We start from the raw sequence: 19,122 nt of genomic DNA on the forward strand, positions 1-19,122 counted from the left end.
ATTTGATAATTGGCTTTTAACTGTCTCCACCATCTTCAGAAAAACAATGAAGTAAGTAACAAGAAATTTTACCTTGGAAAAAAGCAGAAACCTTTATTTGTAGGTACAGGTTTCTGAAAATTCGGAAGCAGTTTAGACATGCTTTCAACTAATGTTTCAAAGCTTTTCAAAGATTATCAAATATAGAAATGTAGGAACTTAAATCTGAAAAGGTTTTAATCTCTTCTTTTTGCATACAATGCCTCAGAGTTTGTTTCTCTTATATCAACTAGAGTCTATGATTATTTTATAGGCTTTATATCTTTTAAGCCTCAACTAAATAACAATGAACCTCCAAACCCAACCCACATTCAGAGGAATATCCCAAACCTTTTAAAAATCCACATTGAAAGGAAAAAATATTTAGTTATTAAACCCGATATTCAAGCAGCAAATACAAATGCAAAATAGGGTGATGTCTGCGTGTACACAAGGTTACCAGGATGCCTGCTCACTAGGCCCTCCAGCCTCCTACCAGGTGCCGTGCGGGGGGGTGGGGGGGGTGGCGGCAGACCCTCAGGGCCATTTGCCCTCAGGCTCCAGAAGATGCAGCCTGTTCCCCTGGGGGAAGGGAGGGAGAGCACGCAATGCCACCTGTGGAGTCCACTGGGGGACACACAAGACCAGATAAAGGAGGGATGCGTTTCTTCAAATACTGATGAAGGAAGCAGAAACTTGTGTAAGTAAATCCTCAAATTAGAGGCAGCCAATTTGTCCCCTGGATGTTTCCATCTGTATTTATACAAACCGAGTTTCTGTATTACTAGGTAGACCTGTATTCAGTCGAGGATACTACAAACTCGTAACTAACATCATTTCAACTTATTGTTCAGATTGAAGAGGAGATAGAGCCGGCCTGTTCTGAGGCCGATGGGAGCCGCCGCGGGAGGTGATTGGAAGAATGCTTATCCGCTCGGGGGTGGCTGCGTAGAAACCACAGACCCTCCCCTGGGGCCGGTCACACCTGAGGGCAGATCACAGGGCACGCACCCCGGGGCAAAGCCTCGTGGGCTCAGGCCCAAGTTCTGTCAATCATGCGCCTTGTGAGCTTGGGCAAGGGCCCACTGAGCCCAGCAGGGGCTCCCCACCTGCAGAGGAGGTGGAAGTAACAGACCCCCTGGGGCCCTGAGGGAGTTACTCCGTGTGAAACACTCAGAACAGTCCCTGGCGAGGAGGGAGGGCTCCACGCCAGGGACTTACTAGGATAACTAGGACCCTCGTCAGACAGTAACTTGGATCACCGTCTCATCGGTAGCAAGATGAGCAAGGCTTCTGGCCATCGGCTGGGGAAGTCAGAAGGATGACAAGGTAACAAGGTGGCTGATGAATTAGAAAAAGGAAAAATGAAGGAAGGGACCCCCCCCCCCGCCCGCCGCCGCCGCCCCGTCGAGTCCCATGTCCTCACCCCAGTGGTCAGCACTCAGCTGCAAGCTTTCAAACGGCCCAGCGGCTCCACGTGGGGACCGAACCCACCCCGTCCCGGCCTCTCACGCCGGTCACACCACCTTACCCGCTGCATCCGCTCAGAATCACGGAACACACGTCTGCAGGCCTGTGATAAAATCAACAGAACTTCGAAGGATCATCGCGCAAAGACCCCACTACTCTCCACCACAGGCCTGTCACTCCTCCCCGTCACCCCTTGAGCCCAAAGTACATAACCCCCCAGAAACTGAACCAAAGTGTCTAAATGGCTTTACCTCCTAAAGGACAGAGCTGTTTACCCATGAAGGGCAGGAGAAGGCAGCAAACCTCCCTGGCACTCTGCGGCCTCAGCACAGATGGTGCAGAGGTGGCCGCCCTGACTCTCCTCCCACAGGGGTCAAGGGCTTGGCATGGAGGGAAATCATGGAAACGGCACAGCTGAGCGCTGTAAGTTCTAAGCTTTCTCAGGATACAATTTTATGAAAACTTAAGCAAAAGGTGGAAAAAGAAATTGTCCTGCTCATGTCGTTATGTACTTCCGGGGCAAAGAGGCCAGACTCGGCAGGAAGACCCGGACTTCAGGGCCGGGGTCACAGCGCTTACAGGCCTGGAGTGCCGGTGGTCTTCCGCGCAGAGCAACACCCCTCCACCGTGCTCCAGGGCAGCTCATTTTATAAAAACTGTACATTTTTAAAAGTGCAGAGATCAGGCTTTCCTCTTTGGAGCAACGCAGAACCAATTCCAAGCCCCCCAGGGTCTGCTGCTATAGAGCAAGACCTGCCCTTCGACCGCCCCCCACTGTTAAGGCCCCGGTTCACACAAAGGGTAACTGCAAACATTTACAAATAGTGCGGGAGCGTTCTCCGAAGGAAGCACCGCAGTCCCTCGACGTACGAGCCAGCCATCGCTCAGTGGCTATCCTCAGGAATCCGGTGGCACCCAGCGGAGTTAAACTTCTTAATTATCATTTTAAGAAATGCAATACTGATCACTTGAACGAAGCGTGTCAGCACACAAATCATGAAATGATGATTCCGACCAGGATTTCTGTTGGTTGATTGCATAAGCCATCCCTCTCGTTGCTGAAATAACATCTCAAAGGCAAGATAATGACGACATGACAATCTACGTAAATCAAGAACTGCATGTGGGTTTATTTTACATTTGAGAAAACAGTGGATTTAATTGTGTGAACCGAAATGGACTGTACAATATTAATGATAGAACATCAAAATGTATAATTAATAGTGCATCGCTCGCTTTGTTTTCATTTATTTATTTTTGTCTGATATACATGCATCTGGAAAGATGCAGGTTGCAGTAAAATTTCTCTATTTAAATCAAGCTGCAGGAACTAAATTTTATTCAAAAATTGTGGTTGTACATTATATACACAGAAATTTAATATAAAATGACAATATAAAAAGTTAAAAGAGAAAGCATACAGCCAGAAGGTACAAAGAAAGTTGAATAGATTAAAATGGGACGATATGTAACATACAGGAGTTTTTTAAGCTGATGCCGGCAATTTACAAGGAAAGGACTCCAACATTTGCCCCATTTTTTTTTCATTTACCAATGCAGCACGCTTATAGAAAGGTCAGCTTGTACCAAAGCTTACATCTGTAAATAACTATAAACTGCAGTATTTTACAGAAAAAAGAAATAGCATTTTTACACATTTTTAAATAATAGCTTGCATACTTTTTTTTTTTTTTTTTTTTTTTTTGCCAAAAGTGGCATTTTTTTCAGCATAGTGGCAACTGGGGTGTTTGTTGTCGCTGCTGTTAGTTTTTGTTTTGTTTTGTTTGTTTTAAACATGTGAAGTTGTGGCTTCCTAACCCCGAGTCCTAGACAACTTTCTATTTTCCAACAGCTGCATGCATGCTTCCTTCACAAACCAGTTCTGCATATAAAAGCTCGTTTTTTAATTATTAAATAAGTTTTGTGTCTGACACAGCTTTTGATCTGAATGAAATGCCTTTAAGCCTTTTTTTTTCTTTTTTCTTTTTTTTTTTTTTTGAGTGAAAGGCACAGAAATGCGATTACAGTCCTCAAAGGGTTAAATTTGACACTAGGAGGTTCTATGACCTTTATCGTCATGGCAACTTTGTAATTTTAGGACGTCTTTTCTCACTGTTATTTGTGTCTTTCTTTCCTGCTAAGTAAACGTCTCTGAGTAGCGTGCCCCACTATTTCCTACAAAAGAGAGCAGAACATCGAGCACAGATGTTGAAAATAAAGGTCAGACTTTTGACTCACTCACGGAAAAAGAAAAGGAACATGCACGATCGGACGAAGAGCATATAAATATAACTACAAAATATGTGTAAGAAAAACCAAGGTCCAGACAGGCAGTCAGCAACAAAGGGCAGGCTGATTTTGGAGGCTCAGGCCAGGCCTAGTGCAGAATGACGACATTTAGTGCAATGTGCCGCGGGCCCGCGCGCGGACCCAGGGCTACTGTTTCTCCAGCTCCGTCACGTAGATCAGGTGGTCCTCGGGGGACTTGCCGTGGGTCTTACTAAGGTGCAGTTTGACTGCGTGCTTGCTCGCGAAAGTCCGGTTGCAGAGCTTGCACTGGAATGTGGAGCCCAGATCGTCCTCGGCGGCTCCCACCGGGCCCAACGCTTTGTTCGCCAGGACTTTGGAAACATTCTGCTGTTCTTGAATCTGATTCAGCGGCAGCTTGGAGAGATCCTTCAAGCTGAAGCCTAAGTGTGTCTCTAGATGACTGATGTACGTGGAAGCAGTTCTGAACTGAGAGGCACAATCGTTGCAAAAGAAAACAGGATGCCCTGTGTCCAGGTTCTTCAGGAACTTGGTCCCCCCTGTCCTCCGCAACTGGTACTTGACGTTGGCCAGCCAGTGGCTGATGGTGGTCATGGAGAGCCCGGTGAACTTGGAGATGTGCACCCGCTCCTGAGGGCCCAGGTCCGACATGATGTACTTACCCTCCGGGGTCTCCCGCAGGCTCGAGGCGAACTGGGCCTGCAGGATGAGCAGGTGCTGTGGATTCCAGTTGGACTGCCGCCCCTTCCTCTTGTGCACGGGCGACAGCTCGTCCACTGCCTCCTCGAAGCTGCTGCCGTCGGCGTCCGACTTCTCAGACACGGTGGAAGGTGTGGAGGACTTGGGGGTCAGCCGGCCCGTGAGGTTCTTCACCATGTCCGAGATGTCCATGAGCGCGCTCTCCCGGAGCGGCGAGGACACACCATCGGCGGCGCCCGGGGCCACGGCCTTGCTCTTGGACTTGGTCAGGTCGATGGGCTGGTCGCTGTTCTCGTAGTAGTAGCGGTCCAGGGTGCCGGGCGGCTTGGCAGGCGGGGCGGGGAAGGCCGGCTTGTCCAGCATGCTGGTGCTGATCTTGTAGAGCATGGCCAGCGGGTCCAGCGAGGGGCTCACGGGCCTGGACACTTTGCCCAGATGGGTGTTCATGATGGACTGCAGGGCGCTCAGCGGGTTGATGAAGGAGGGCTCGGGCGAGTGGTCCGTGATGATGCCCAGGTTGTTACAGCCGTTGGTGACTTTGGCCTTGAGGGGCTCCGTGCCGTTCGGGGTGTGGGCGTCCACCACACCTTCCTTCTTGGTCTTCCCCGCATCGGCTTCGGGGCCCTTCTTCTGCTGGGGCCTGCCGCCGCCGCCGCCGCCGCCGCCGTCCAGGTCCTCAGCCCTGGGCAAGTCTTTATTCTCCTTGGCTGCGGGGGACGCGGCCTTGGCCGGTGAACCCTTCTCCTTCTCCGCCGGCCTCTCCTCCTTCTTCACACTGACCTTGCCCGTGACCTTCTCCACCAGCTCCTCCATGGCCGACACGTTGCTCTTGTGGGGCGGCGGCGTGAGGCTCCCCGGGGAGTGCAGGAGCGCGCCGTGCTCCGAGGACAGAGCCTTCACGCTGCTGGCGTAGGACGGCTGCATCTGCCCGCTCTGCACGGTCGGCAGCGGCTTCACGGCGCCCGGCAGCTGGTAGGCGGCGTGGATGCTGGGGTAGCCGCCCCACGAGGGCGCGCCGTTCTGGGCTTTGCTGATGGCCGTGGAGACCGTGTTCTCCAGGGACTTCAGGATGTCCACCCCGCCCCTGGGGCTGTCGTCCAGGTCCTCCTCGCGGAGGTACTGGTAGAGGGTGGTGGGCTCGAACTTGGCGGCGGCATCCTCCCCCTCCTCCTTGATCTGCTTGTCTGCGTCCCCGGCCACCGCCGGCAGCGCCTTCTCCTTCTCGGGCTCCTTCTTCTCCTCTGAGGTCGCGGACCCCGAGGGAGAGTCGGGCTGCTTTTTGACGTGGGCGGCGGGCAGCCGCGTGTGCGTGGTGGGGGGCAGGGGGATGGACTGGATCTTCTCCTCCACCATGGGGTCCAGCACCAGCTGCTTCCCCTTCTTGGAGGCAGAGGTGGTCACTTTCAGGAAGTGGCCGGTGACCATCATGTGGGCGGTGAGCTGCTGCAGGGTGTCTTGGGAGCTGCCGCATTCCATGCACTTGAGGATCTGGGCCTTGCGGGCCTCGAACTGCCAGGTGTAGCTGGCCCCGTTCTGGTAGCCGTAGCGGTTGTTGGGCGTCACGTACGGGTTGGCCGACTTCTGGTCCTTGGCCGACTCGCTCGGCGCCACTTCGGCCGTGACGCCCGCCGGTTCGGGGGAACAGGGGGCCGCCAGGTCCTGCAGCGCCCGCTTTTTGGTGGAAGGCACCAGCTTGGTGATGGCCGGCACCGGCTCCTTGAGAGGCACTTTCTGGTAATGCTTCGTCTTGATCATGTGCACGCTCAGGTCCTGCAGGGACTCAAAGGAGTGGCCGCAGTACATGCACTTGAGCACCTTCTGCGCGTCCTCCTTGCCCTCCATCTCCATCAGGGAGCGCTTCCTGGGCTTGGACCACCGCTTGGTCTTCTCGGAGTCCTTGTCCCTGTTGTTGTCGCGGTAGTGCCCCGTCTCGTTCATATGCACCGTCAGCTCCACCAGCGTGTCGTACGCGGCACTGCAGTCTTTGCAGCGGAACTTGCTGGCGCCCGTGAACACGGAGCCGTACAGCTTGTTGTTCTGCCGGTAGAGCTGCACGGTGCTGAAGAGGCTGGGCTCGGGCAGCAGCCCGTACGAGGACGTCTGCTGCAGCGTCTTGGCCAGGGCGGCCTGGTGCCAGTCGTACCCGGAGCCGCCGCTGGCGCCGGCGCCGGTGCCGGAGCCGGAGCCCGAGCTGGGGGTGCTCGCCGTGGTCCCGGTGGCCCCCGCGGTACTGGTGGGGGGCGTGGCGGCGGGGGTGGAGCCCTCCTTCTGGCCGGCATCGCTGTTGCCGGTGGTCGAGCCGGACTTCTTCAAATCCAGAGCCAAGCCGGACCAGCAGGACCCCGAGAACAGGTTTGCATACACGGCCTTGATCTGGGCCAAGCTGTCCTGGGGGTAGGAGACGCCCTCCCGGCCCTGGGCCTCCTCTTTCTCTTCCTTGCAGGAAGAGCTCTTGAAAGGGGCTGGCTGGTCGCTGCTTTCGCTGAACGGCGACCCGTAGCCGGCGTCCTGATTAGTCGCGGTGCTGATGGGGGAGTTCTGGTAGCTCGGGGCCTCCTTGAGCTCCGCCTCCTCATTGCACACGAAGTCGCTTTCCTGAACGTCCAAAGGCAGCCCATCCTCCTCCACGTTGTCTTCATCTATTTCTGCTGCCTTCAGTTCTTCCTCAGGAACGTAAGCTAGGAGAGAAAAATGAAACACCGTGAGGAGACGTAAATCATCTCCAAGGACGCGGCCTCCCCAGCAGTTAGATGATCTTTAAAAAGATGTTTCTCAGCCGAGCTCCCAGGCTACAAGGCTACCTCCACTTTATATATCTACCCCTTCTGCAGCTCGACGGCAGGAAACAGGTTTCCACCAAGACAATCCCCCCTCCTAAGTGAATACATTTCCACGGAAGGGCGGCGTCTGTCCTCTTCTTAAAGATGTCAGTGTGGCCGTCACAGCTGGGTGGGAAGGGAAGGGACCCCTGCCCCTCCTCATGCAGGCTCCTCTTTTTGTAAGCAGCGGGGGTCCCTTGTGCCTCCCCGTGGCAGGGGGCAGGGGGACCTGGCTGTCAACTTCTAGGGCAAGATAATACACAGACAGTATTCTATGGCTTCCATAAATAAAAACGCTCCTCAATGGCAAGCGATAAAAATACTCTGGTCTCCGCCAAAAAGGAGAAAGCGACGTAGCCCCACCAGCGCCCCCCTGCCTGGATGGAGCAGAAGTCTCCCACAGGTGACACCCGACAGGGGTCAAAGAGCCACGTTTGTACAAAGCAGCATTATTCACAAGAGCCAGAAGGTGGAAACGACCTAAATGTCTGTTGACGGAGGAGTGAGTGAACAAAATGTGGTTCATACAAACAATGGAATATTATTCAGCCTTTAAAAGGAAGGCAATTCGGACATATGCTATGGCATGGATGAACCCTGAGGACGCTGTGCTCAGTGAAATAAGCCAGACGTAAAAACACAAATACTGTAGGAGTCCCCTTATATGAGACACCTAGAGCAGTGAGGCTTACACAGACAGGAAGTGGAACAGTGGTTTCCAGGGCCTGGGGGAGAGGGAGGAATGGAAAGTTGGTGTTTAATGGCTTCAGAGTTTCAATTTGGGAAGACGAAAAGTTCTGGAGATGTATGGTGGGTATAACATAACATAACAGGGTGAATGTACTTAATACCACTGAACCGCGCTTAAAAATGATTAAAATGGTAACTTTTGTGTTACGAATATTTTGGCACAATAAAACAAATTTTATTCTTAACAAGGCCTATAGTACACGCTACAGTGGCCTGCTACAGGCCACAGCTGCACAGAGGGTGACTTCTCAGGGTGAAGGCGGCATCTCCCAGAAAAACTCAGGATACGGACAGCTGTCCCAAGAATGGGAGGGATGGACGGCATATAAATCGCTAGATGGAATCTGACCTTTTACTGCAACACATTTTAGATCCTTTACTATGTGACAGATGTTGTCAATCCCCAAGGGGACATAATTGCCTACACCTCTTAACTGATTTGACCAAAGCATACTTTTACTTCTTTTTCCTTTTTTTTTTGAGGAAACAACTAGTGTTCCGTCAACTACCTACCTGGGAAATTTGGGGTTAAGATGTTTCCAGAAAGGCCCTATTAAAATGCACTGATATGACCTGAGAGGGTGTCTCATTAAGTAGAATCACTCATTATCACGTTATCAGCACCAGACCCCGAGGGAACGTGGCAGAGAGCACCGCGTTTTCAGGGACAGTGATGGAGAGACAGAGAAGGAGGTGGCTGCCCAGAGGGCGGACGCGGGCAGGAGGGAGACACACGGGAGGGTCTGCGCCCGCACGCCGAGAGCTCCAGGCACGATCGCTCGTGAGCACAAGTGAACATGTGGCGAGTGACAGCCGCTCCACGGGGCCCTTCAGCATCCCTGCCCACCCCCGCTTCCCCTCGCGGCCGTCCCCACGCCTGGGTGGTAGCATCGAGCGACCCAGGCACGCGTGTCCACGGTGTTTCCCAGCGGAAGGCAGAACTGCATGAGAGTCCACTAACGAGTCGGGGAATTACAGCCCGTGAGTCCCACGCCGTCGCGGGGGACTCGCTGCCATACCTCCGGGGTGTGTTTGTCACCCACCGGTCCTCACTCTGCGGGTGGCATCTCAGGGCCTGGAACCGCACGGACATGACTTGCTTGGCATCTGCCCACCTGCATGTCCATGTCCCAGCAGAGTGGAACGTCATCAGGCCCTGCAGCATCCCGGGCCCGCCCTCCTCCCGACAGAGCAGCCTGCACCTGGGGGCCCCCAGGCTGAGCTCAAACGCCTCCTGTAGGCCACGCCCAGCCCCAGGGCGACAGTTACTCCTGGAACCACACAGAGCAAACCCCAGCCTCCTAAGGGTCACTGGTTTCTGCCTTGGTTTCCTCCCTCCGTTGGACACCCGTCCCCCGTTATCCAGGAGGTGGAGGGGGACCCCTAACGTGCCTGCCTTCCTGGAGCTCGTCTCCCAGCGGAGACACGAAGCTGGGTGAGCAGGCAGCCAGGGGAGCCCCAGGGCAGGCCCGGGGGCATCCTGGGACCCGCCAGCATCCCCTGCCCCGGGCCGAGCATCCCCGCGGGGACGCGACCCCCAGCCCCCCTGCCCAGAGCACTCCGGGTGTGACACCGTGCTCTCCGGGGCCAGGGCGCCGCCGGCTTCCTCCACCCGCCCTGCCTGTCACTCTTGGCCGGTCCCTCCGCAGCCTCTTTCCAGCCAACCTTGACTTCTTCCGTGACTCCTCCGGGGCACGCCCGCAAGCACTGGACCCACGTCCACCTGCGAGGTCACTGGGTGCAGGCCCTCGGCTCTCCCGCCCCGTCGGGGGAAGCTGGCCTTTGAGATGCCTGTAGTCTGAGTCCGCCTCGCGGCTGGCACACAGAAGGGGCCCCAGCTGCTGTGACCGGAGTCCGTCGCAACGTGGGCGTCCCACAGGCACCCCCAGTCAACTTCGTGCAGACACACGACTGCCCCTGCCCCCTCCAGCCCCCGCCCCAGTGACAGCACACTTCCTCCTCCTGAGCTGGGAGTCTCCTGACTCAGCTGTACTGAATCACCCCGAACAAGTGTCCACGCCAGAAGAGCGACGGCTGTCCTCAGTGCCTCCCATGGTCCAGCTCCATAGCCAGCAGGGCCCCTGCCTTAATTCGGACCCTCCAGCCTCTCATCAGATGTGCAACAGCCGCCCAGCTGGGCCTCTTGCCCTCCTGTCCTGCCACGCTCTTTCTTCCTCCACAACCCCTGAGCTAAAATCGCTGTTAGAGTCCACGAGCTGCACAAGGGGCGCAAATCCCCACGTGCACCCCTCCCTCCGCCACATGTCCAGTCCCCGCGCATCCTGGTCCCAGGGGGCACCCCACCCACATCTCCACCTGGTGACGATGCTCGTCCTCAAGGGGAGGCTCAGATATCATCTCCTTCGTGATGCCTTTTAATCCCCTCCCAGAGTTCATTCCCAGAAGCATTAAGAGATATCTACCTGTCTGTCCTCATAAGCAAACCGTGAACTCGCTCATTCAACTAAAATTGCTGAGTGCCACCCCTGCCTACCTCCCCCAGCTGGGCATTTCCTTGCTTCACCCTATTTTAACCCTCACAACCCTTCAAGTTAGCATCCCTGAAAATGCCCATTTTGAAGATGAGAAAACTGGTCTTGGAGAAGCTGACCGACTTCCCCAAGGTCCCAGAGGAGACAAACAAGGATTCAAAGGCGGGTCACCTGACTCCCAGCCGGAGGTCCAGCCACTCTGCCACCATCAGGACCGGGTTACTTTCCTTTGTCTCATTAGCACGTCAATGCCAACAAACACTTGGAGTAAATGCTTGTGAATGAATTAATGACCCCAAGGTGGTAGTTTTTTTTTTTTTTTTTTTGGCCGCGCTGCACAGCATGCGGGATCTTAGTTCCCGGACCAGGGATTGAACCCACACCCCCTGCAGTGGAAGTGCAGAGTCTTAACCACTGGACCACCAGGGAAGTCCCTGGCCCAAAGTAATTCTGTATCAGTGGTTAGGACACCTCTTATGTGCCCATCATACTGTTATAATTGAGAGAATCTCCATGAAAAAAGAGTAAAAGGAGAGAAATTTTTTGACACCCTTTGGCCCAATAATTTTACTTTTGGAAGGATAGCCTCAGAAGGTGACCTAAAATACAGAATAAGCTTCATGCACAAAGATGTCCTTTATGGTATTATTCCATATAAAATTCGCCACTACCCGAATCTTCCATAATAACTGGTAGTTAGGTGACTTTGCGTTTATTCCTAAGACGCAATACCAAACGTTTAAAAAACTACGTTTTAATGACAAGGGGAGAGGCGTTCAATGGAAAAAGCAGAAGACAAACCTATTCACAGTACAACGGAAAAATCCCTTTAGAAAATGTTAATAGTGGTTTTTTTCCTAGATAATGAATATCTGGCTTTGTTGACTGAAGTGGCTCTTGATAAATATCTCTGTTTTCAAAATCTTCTTCAGTGTTTTCAATTCAACAAGCACGGATTAGCCATTTCACACCATTTCTGGAATGAAATAGCTGGAAACAGCCACTAGCCCGACGCTGGGAATTAAGGAGCCTGGAAGGGCAGGGCCCAGCCTGGGGGAGGGAACGTGGGAAGGGCTTTGTTCGTTGTTACTTTTATATTTTTGAATGTTAAAAAGTAAGAGGTGGGAAGAACAATGAAGGGGTGCAGATGGCATTAGGGTTCCTGTAGCAGAATTTCGGGGGCGCCGAGTCTGCCCGCACAAAGGCCGCCTCCGTCTTCCTCCCGGCCCTGCTCCTGCATCCTCACCTCCTTCAGCCTTCCCTGGGGAGGGGGCTGCCGGGTCCCACGGACAGGGGGGCAGAAGGCGAGGCCTCTCCTGAGACCCACAGTCCACCAGCTCAGTGGTCACCGTGCTGCATCCCTTTAGCCTTCCACCAACACGGTCGCTGTCCGTTTCTAGACTCCCAGCATTTCTGCTTTTACCACACACTCCTCCACTTTATTCATCCTACCGTGTACTTTTAGCTCAGTGTGTCTATTTTTTCAATGAGTGAACTTTTCAATTCTAATTTACAAGGGGCACGAGGAAACACAGACCTAGGGGGCAGCTGGGGGCCATCTGTCTTGTGTCCCCACCACTGGACGCCCATCTGACCCCGGAGTAGCTTTCCTGCCCCTCCTCGGGGGCACCGGGCCTGGTAGAATCAGCGCTGGAAGGAAGTGCACCCGCCTCCCCAGGCAGCCCGCCCACGAGCACTCCCCTCCCGCTTCTCACGCCACCCTTCCCAGCGCTGGTCCATATATCACCCTGCTCGGCAGCGTGTGTGGCCACGTGAGGACGCAGAGGATGAGCCACAGATGCTAACGGGTACGAGGGATTCCTTTACAGCCGTGCCTGAGGCCCCTCTCCCTACCCCCTAACCTCTCCCACCTTCCAAAACTGGCTCACATCCTGGAACCAGAGCCCTCAGAAGGATCCAGAATCTACTGGGTCTCACTTTAAGAGTCTGGGCCTGGGGCAGGCGGACAAGGGCTGTGCAGGTGGAAATTCGCAGACCGGACCCCACGGTGCCTGGAAACAAGACCACTGGACTCCTGGCTTCAGTACCAGGCGGAGATGGAGTCATTTGCTTTTGCCACTTCAGTATCAGGAAGAGGACACACCCGAGACACGTCCCCACCTCAGCCACATCTGTCCCACACAGCGAGTGCAGGAGCGACCCCGGGTGCGCAGGGGGTAGGGATGGCGTTCACCTGCTCGTCCCCGTTGGGTCCACGCTATGTGGCTCCCTGTTGAAGGACAGACCCCCATCGTTAGCGGGACCTGAGGTCAGACTTACAGAAGGGACAGACCGATGAAGACACGGTGGCCCCCATACACTCACTCACCCCATCCTCCGGGCCTCAGTTTCCCCAACAGTGGGGCTATAGGAAGTATTCATGAAAATGGCAGACCACCATCCTCATCACCAAGCCCCCCTCTGTGCTTGCTGGCCCCTCCTTCCCATCTCGCCCTGCAGACAGACCGTCAAGAGGAACTCGGAAATGCCCACGATGGGCAGTCCTCCCACGGCTGTCAGCGGGCGCCCCGCACAGCCTCAGGCCTCACAAACTGTTGCTCACATCGCATAAATGGGGACAAGAGGAACAAAACAATGAGCTCTCCTCCCAGGGAAAGTGGTCCCCTCACTGGCCCTTGCCACTGTGTAGCAACCAGACGTGAGATTTGGCCCGATGGATTATTCGGGATGTTAGCCCTTGAACTTCTGCATCACCCAGGCCCCTCCGCCTTCCTACATTTCCCTGCTCACAGCCACACAGAGGAAGGAGCGGGAGGTGGGAACTCGTACAGAGCAGCTCCTGGTTAGGCTCCTCCCCAGGCCCCAGGGGGCGGGCCCTGGAAATAAATGACAAGAATCAAGTTGGGGAACTTTGTTTATCCAAGCTCTCTTTTCCTCATTAGCACACGCTGGCTGTGAATGAGGAAAAGGGAGATTCAAAAGTGACAACTATAAAACACACGTCGTTGGTCCCTGCTTGGGCACTGGCTTACAGTAAACACCAAACTTGGCTATTGTATTGCCACCTGGTGAAACTATACAAGCATACCAAATTACACGTTTAGCTATATCAAACTAGGTTTTCCACCGGCAAACGTGACACCCACGAACAGATGGCCATTACATCAAAACATATTTACAATTCACAAAAGGGGCTCACACACACCTCGGTGAGAAACGGACAGCTTCAATTCATTGTACAATCTTGCAAAACACGCTTTCTTCCAAACTTATCGTCGATCACTTGTAAAGTAACTTCACCTCTGTTACAAAGAGAGCAGGTGGGTTTGGTGGAAGAGGATATCAGGAAATAAAAAAGGCAGAGAAAGCAGACCCAGGTCAGGGCCCATTCCGTGCTACTCTGAAAGGACAGCAACATACAAGTGGGATGTACGTTAATTTATGAAACTAAGTTCTAAAGTTTCTGCAGAAAGGTTGACAGCCTGCCACGCGAATCTGAAAGGCCCCTTCTGCTGTGATGTAGGAGGAGCAAAACTATCTCTATCCCTCTGGCAAATTTCAGTTGTCTGGCACCAGTCGCTCACGTACCAGTTTGCTAAACCATCTGATTGGTAACGATTATTTATTTCTTTACCGAAAACCCAACAGAGGCCATTTTTTAGAATTGTAGAGTCTGTAAATAAAATGGCCTATGGTTTTTACCGAATTCTAAGTTTCATCAGAAATTCACAGGTAACTTCTTTAAAATAAATATAACGTCTTCCCTTTCTCCCTGACCCCGAATTCAATTTCAAGTTATGGGGGGGGGGGGGGGTCCCCTCCCATTCCTCCCAGTGAGCGCCTCAGGTATTAATCTTAGGCCTGTAGTTTGTGGCAGTTACAACAATGTAATTTAACATTAGTGGGAAAGCACAAATTAAGGGCTTAAACCTCAATTAAAAAGACCGAAAACCTTCTGTGATTTTCAGCAATGTCAGGAGGAAAAAGGAGAGAGAAAATATATGAGAATCTTGAAAAATTAAAAGAGAAGTTAAAATGAAATGAAGAGCAAAAGCTAAATAACTCTTGTATGAACCTAAGAAAACACGCAGCTATTTCACTACCAACGAACTGCGTGTTAATATACAGTGCACAAATTAAAAAGCCAGCCATCCCCAAGACATGCATGGCCAATGCCAAGCATGGGGAAATCCATGTTTTCGGTTATTGCCTCTTGGTTTGGGGAGGAATATACACCACGCTAGGACAGTCTGATGAGTCTGGGTCTACAGACCCAATATTAGCCAGTTAGGTCCCAAACCAGGTTCCGACCTGGTATTTTCTACCACCTGAAACGACAAAAGACTTTTGTCAGATAGAGTGATGGATGACATTTAGAAATCTGGAGGGGAGATTTGGGCTTGAAATATCTCTTCAAATGGCTGAAACAGGAATAAAGAAATGTAACTCAGCACACACCGAACCCCACGCAGGGCTTACGTCTCAGACACGTGTCTCCAAGTTCAAATCCAGCAGCCCATTCTCGTAAACGCACAGGGTAAAAGAAGAGAGGAAACATCAAGTCTTTGGGGACTGGGGTGTGGATGGGAACAGCGCAGGGCACACCCCTGCAGTTGTCAACAACACAGCAACTATTAACACAAAGTCAGGAGAACTTTTGTCTTTAAATATATTACAGTCTATATAAATTATGTACCAATGTGATCCACCGAGAGCCAGCATCCCCTTCGTAATTACTGCTGTACTTGGCTGGAAGCTTAATACAAGGTCACACGTACCTGACTTCCTTGAAATCCCCTTAATATCAATAATGGCATCTGAATCAGTTACATCCACACTATCATATCAGAAAGTATCGTTCTCTTACCATAATAATTGGGTTTATTCTTACTATTACCAGTGAATTCTCCGAATTGCTCTCCTAGACGCTTTTTTGGAAATTTTGCCTAGGCAGAGGCAGAGAGCTAGAGAGACAGAGAGACTTGTCAAAACTTCCAAGCTTGGACACAGTGATTACTTGTCACGATCTTTCGTTTTCAATATAAGCTACAGTGTTCTAAGAATTCACATGGGTACAAATATACCAAAATACATTAAAATATTTGTAGAAATTTTTATTGTTAGTGATGAAACTGAGAACAACATGCGTCACGAAGTGAATGAATACAACTGTTTAGCCCAAAAGATCTGGATGAGAGCAGCTCCTGAATCACAGAAGACAGAGTCAACTCAACGTCGTTGCATCTTCTCTGCTAAAACCCTCAGCTCCCCTCTGCCCTCACCTACCCGCACCCTGCGGAAATCTGATGAATGAGTAAGCCTGGAAATGGTAGCTGCGGTATGAAATTCTCCTTTTACAATTACTTCCAGAAAGAAATGACATTCCTCCCCATCAAATAAAACAAAGACTCCAAATCATCATTTCTGCGATTTCTTTTTGTGTCAAAACAGCTTTGCCGTCACTCCCCCCGGCCCCGCCTGAGCCAGGCACGCGGCGTGGAGCGTGACACGGTGAGCACACGCGGCGTGTCCTGCCGTCAGTGGGACAACGCGCAGAGCAGCTGTGCCGGCCTCGGCGTCAGGACGAGCACAGGCCAGGCGAGAAGCCACCAGCCTCCACGTGGGTGTGGGTGTGTGAGTGTGTGCAGGTGTGAGCACAGAAAAACCACAAAACACAGAGCCCATCAGCCCCGAGATGAGAACAAGACAACTGGATCTTACAGTTACACGTCACTTTTTTTAAACAGATTAAATCTTGTTAATATTGTTTTGCCATAAAATGCGCCTTCTAGATGCCAACGTGTCCCTAAAGATGTGCTGTCATCCTGAGCCCCATAAAATCCCGTGCGTTCTGATGCACGTGGACAGAGGGTAACGTATACGGTCCCTGCTAGAGGTGAATCTGACACCAACAACGCGTGCCCCGGTGGTTTACAACGTAAACACACACGTATTGTCTGGGAAAATATGTTCCTCTCAAATTGTCATTATACAACGAGGCTCGTGCGTCTTCAGCGAATTAGATCGATTCTTTTTCTCAACCACCAGCCCCAATTTTTAAAAGATATCTTTGCTTCTTTAAAGAAAACAAGATTTGCTCTGATATTCAACAGTCATTTGAAGAAGGGGGAGAAGTGACAGCTGTCTTTGGTTTTTAATGGCTAAATGTAATAAAGTTCCAAATTCCCCGGAGTCTGAGTAACCCTGGCTCTGAGCAATTAGAGCCAGGGTTCCTCAGACAGATGAACAAGAAGTGTGGGTGCCTCACTGAGAGAGCAGAGCAACAATAGAAGAAAGGCTTCTCCCGATCATGATTTGCTTTCTAAAAGCCAGCTTGAAATCTAGCCTTTGCCATCCAGCAGATACCAACCTGCTTACTCAAAACAGCCACTCACACAAGGTAACCGGCACGCATCCGTGCCTGTTCCTACCTGATGACAACACATCCCGATGAAAACTGAAAAACGTGTTCTTTCAATAAAAGATGTTCAGCTTCTGCCATGTCCCCCAATTCAGATATTTGGAATCGTTCAGATATTGGCATTTAATATAACAGGCCAGATGACCAAACGTTTCCATCTTTAACTGACTTGGATTTTAAGTAATAGCGTCTAGACAGAAGAAAGGTAGTGATACTGGAGAAGGCAATGTATGAACATAGCATTTTAGTGTGAAAATATGTTGAGTAACCCACATTAACACACTTGAATTTACAAGGATGTTATAGCACGCTTGGCATATAGAGTAGTCCTTTGGCTAGAAAAACTGATTTTTCTGGAAGCAGGGCGACAGGTATAGGATATCTCGGGAAGAGGAATTGAGTTCCAGTTTGTTTTGTTTTGTTTTTTTGTGGTACGCGGGGCTCTCACTGCTGTGGCCTCTCCCGCTGTGGAGCACAGGCTCCGGACGCGCAGGCTCAGCGGCCATGGCTCACGGGCCCAGCCGCTCCGCGGCACGTGGGATCCTCCCGGACCGGGGCACGAACCCGCGTCCCCTGCGTCGGCAGGCGGACTCTCAACCACTGCGGCACCAGGGAAGCCCGCGTTCCAGTTTCTGAGGAAGGTTAAACAGCACTAGCAGTTCAAATAAAATGGCTCTTCCTCACACGGACAAGGAAGGGAGTAAAATGACGTTTCAGACAGAGAGAATGCCATTCTAAAAGTGCATCATTTATAATGACAGGGAAATGCAGAAAAGCCAAGTTCTCTTCCCTCCCTCTAAGTTTTCGAGACAGGGGTCTAAGAGGTGTCCTAAGAGCACCCTGGGGTTTTGCTGGCTGAAGATAACCCTTGCTGGCAGCCCATCAGGGAGGAGGAAAGAGCCTGCCCCTACTCACCTCTCCCCCGCCAGCCAGCCACACCCCCTGCCTCCCTCCCTCGGCATGAAAAGAGCGTGTTATTAGCAGAGGTCTGCTGGGGAGGCCGGCGCCTCGTGCTGGTGGTTCTCCCGTGATCCTAATCTCCAAGATTTACCTGCTTTTCCCCTTCTATCTGATAAACTATACATTCCAGCATTCTCATTAGGGTTCCCATCACCAAAGGGAGTGGAGATGAATCAGTCGCGGCCCCCTCCCCGCTTGGCTCTGTCGAGGTGATTTCATTGAAACGTTCATTCCCATCCCTGCTGGCAACATCAGAATGGAAGTATTTAACCTGTTTCCATTACTTATACAAATTACCATGATGGGGTAGGACAGGCGTTAGCACGGCGCACGTAACTGACTTCCATACATTCTTTACAGGAAGCGTGAGAAGGAACATTGCTACATCATATTATCCAGGCTCGATAATGTTCTCCCTGTTACCAGATTCATTAACTTGGCACACTGGCATTTCACTTGCTTTCTGTGGAAAAATTGCCGGGCTAGCTGGGCTCATTTAATTTGGAGAAGGAAAGCTTTGTCAGCGATGATGTTTTGATCAGGTGCGCTAAGAGGGCGGGGAGGGGAGGGGGGAGGGGGAGGAGGGAGGGGCAGGAAACAAGCCGGGGAACAGGAAACAACCTTGTCGAAAATGTTACCTTCCTGATGCCAATGATGAGAGCGGAGTCAGTGAACGACGCCGGTACTCAAAGATGGCTGTCACTTCAGATAGACACCGGCACGACTCACCTAGACAGGTGACACTTTGGTGCAGCTAAATCCTGCTGCATTATTGAACACCTGGAGATGGGGCTCAGGCAAACTGCGGGACTGGGATGCCTGGGGCACCTGGAGATGTGAATTCAGCAGGTGGATGGATTTCACTCCCCTTCTGCATCCTTAAGTGAGGCTGGGGATACAGTCCCCTGGCTACAAAGATGGAGGAGGGGCTGGAGTCACAGTCTGGGTTCCAGCCTCGAGCTTTCTTCCCTTTATTTTCCCGAGATCCAAAGCAGGGGCTAGAGCGATGCCCCGAGTCATCAGGGGAGACTCGGGGCCCTTACACTAGTCATTCTTTTCCTGTTTAGAAATCTCACGGAAACAATTCCTGGTTAGTCTAAAGACATTTCCTCTTTTGATTTCTTCTGGAAGTCCAAGGTGCCCTGAGTCAACCTCGAGACCACACCTCTAGAAGCTCTGGCTGCGGGTGGGAGTCCTGGAGGACGTTCAAGGTTTGACAGTTTCTAGGAAAAGGTTTGAAAATAAAAGATTCATTCATGGAGCA

The 19,122-nt window shown here is 51.9% G+C and overlaps 1 protein-coding gene across 2 annotated transcripts in view; it reads right to left on the reverse strand.

Annotated features, from left to right (window-relative positions):
- Nucleotides 1-2,594: 2,594 nt before the first annotated feature.
- TSHZ1 (teashirt zinc finger homeobox 1) overlaps nucleotides 2,595-19,122 on the reverse strand; it is a 75,636-nt gene continuing 59,108 nt past the window's right edge. For both annotated transcript variants that reach the window (XM_032603093.1, XM_032603092.1), the window contains exon 2: nucleotides 2,595-7,133. In XM_032603093.1, coding sequence (XP_032458984.1) covers nucleotides 3,925-7,133 — 3,209 coding nt within the window. In that variant the 3' untranslated portion in view covers nucleotides 2,595-3,924. The remainder of the gene's footprint in view (nucleotides 7,134-19,122) is intronic.

The sequence above is a fragment of the Phocoena sinus genome, chromosome 14, assembly GCF_008692025.1.
Source record: "Phocoena sinus isolate mPhoSin1 chromosome 14, mPhoSin1.pri, whole genome shotgun sequence".
NCBI classification, from domain to species: domain Eukaryota; kingdom Metazoa; phylum Chordata; class Mammalia; order Artiodactyla; family Phocoenidae; genus Phocoena; species Phocoena sinus.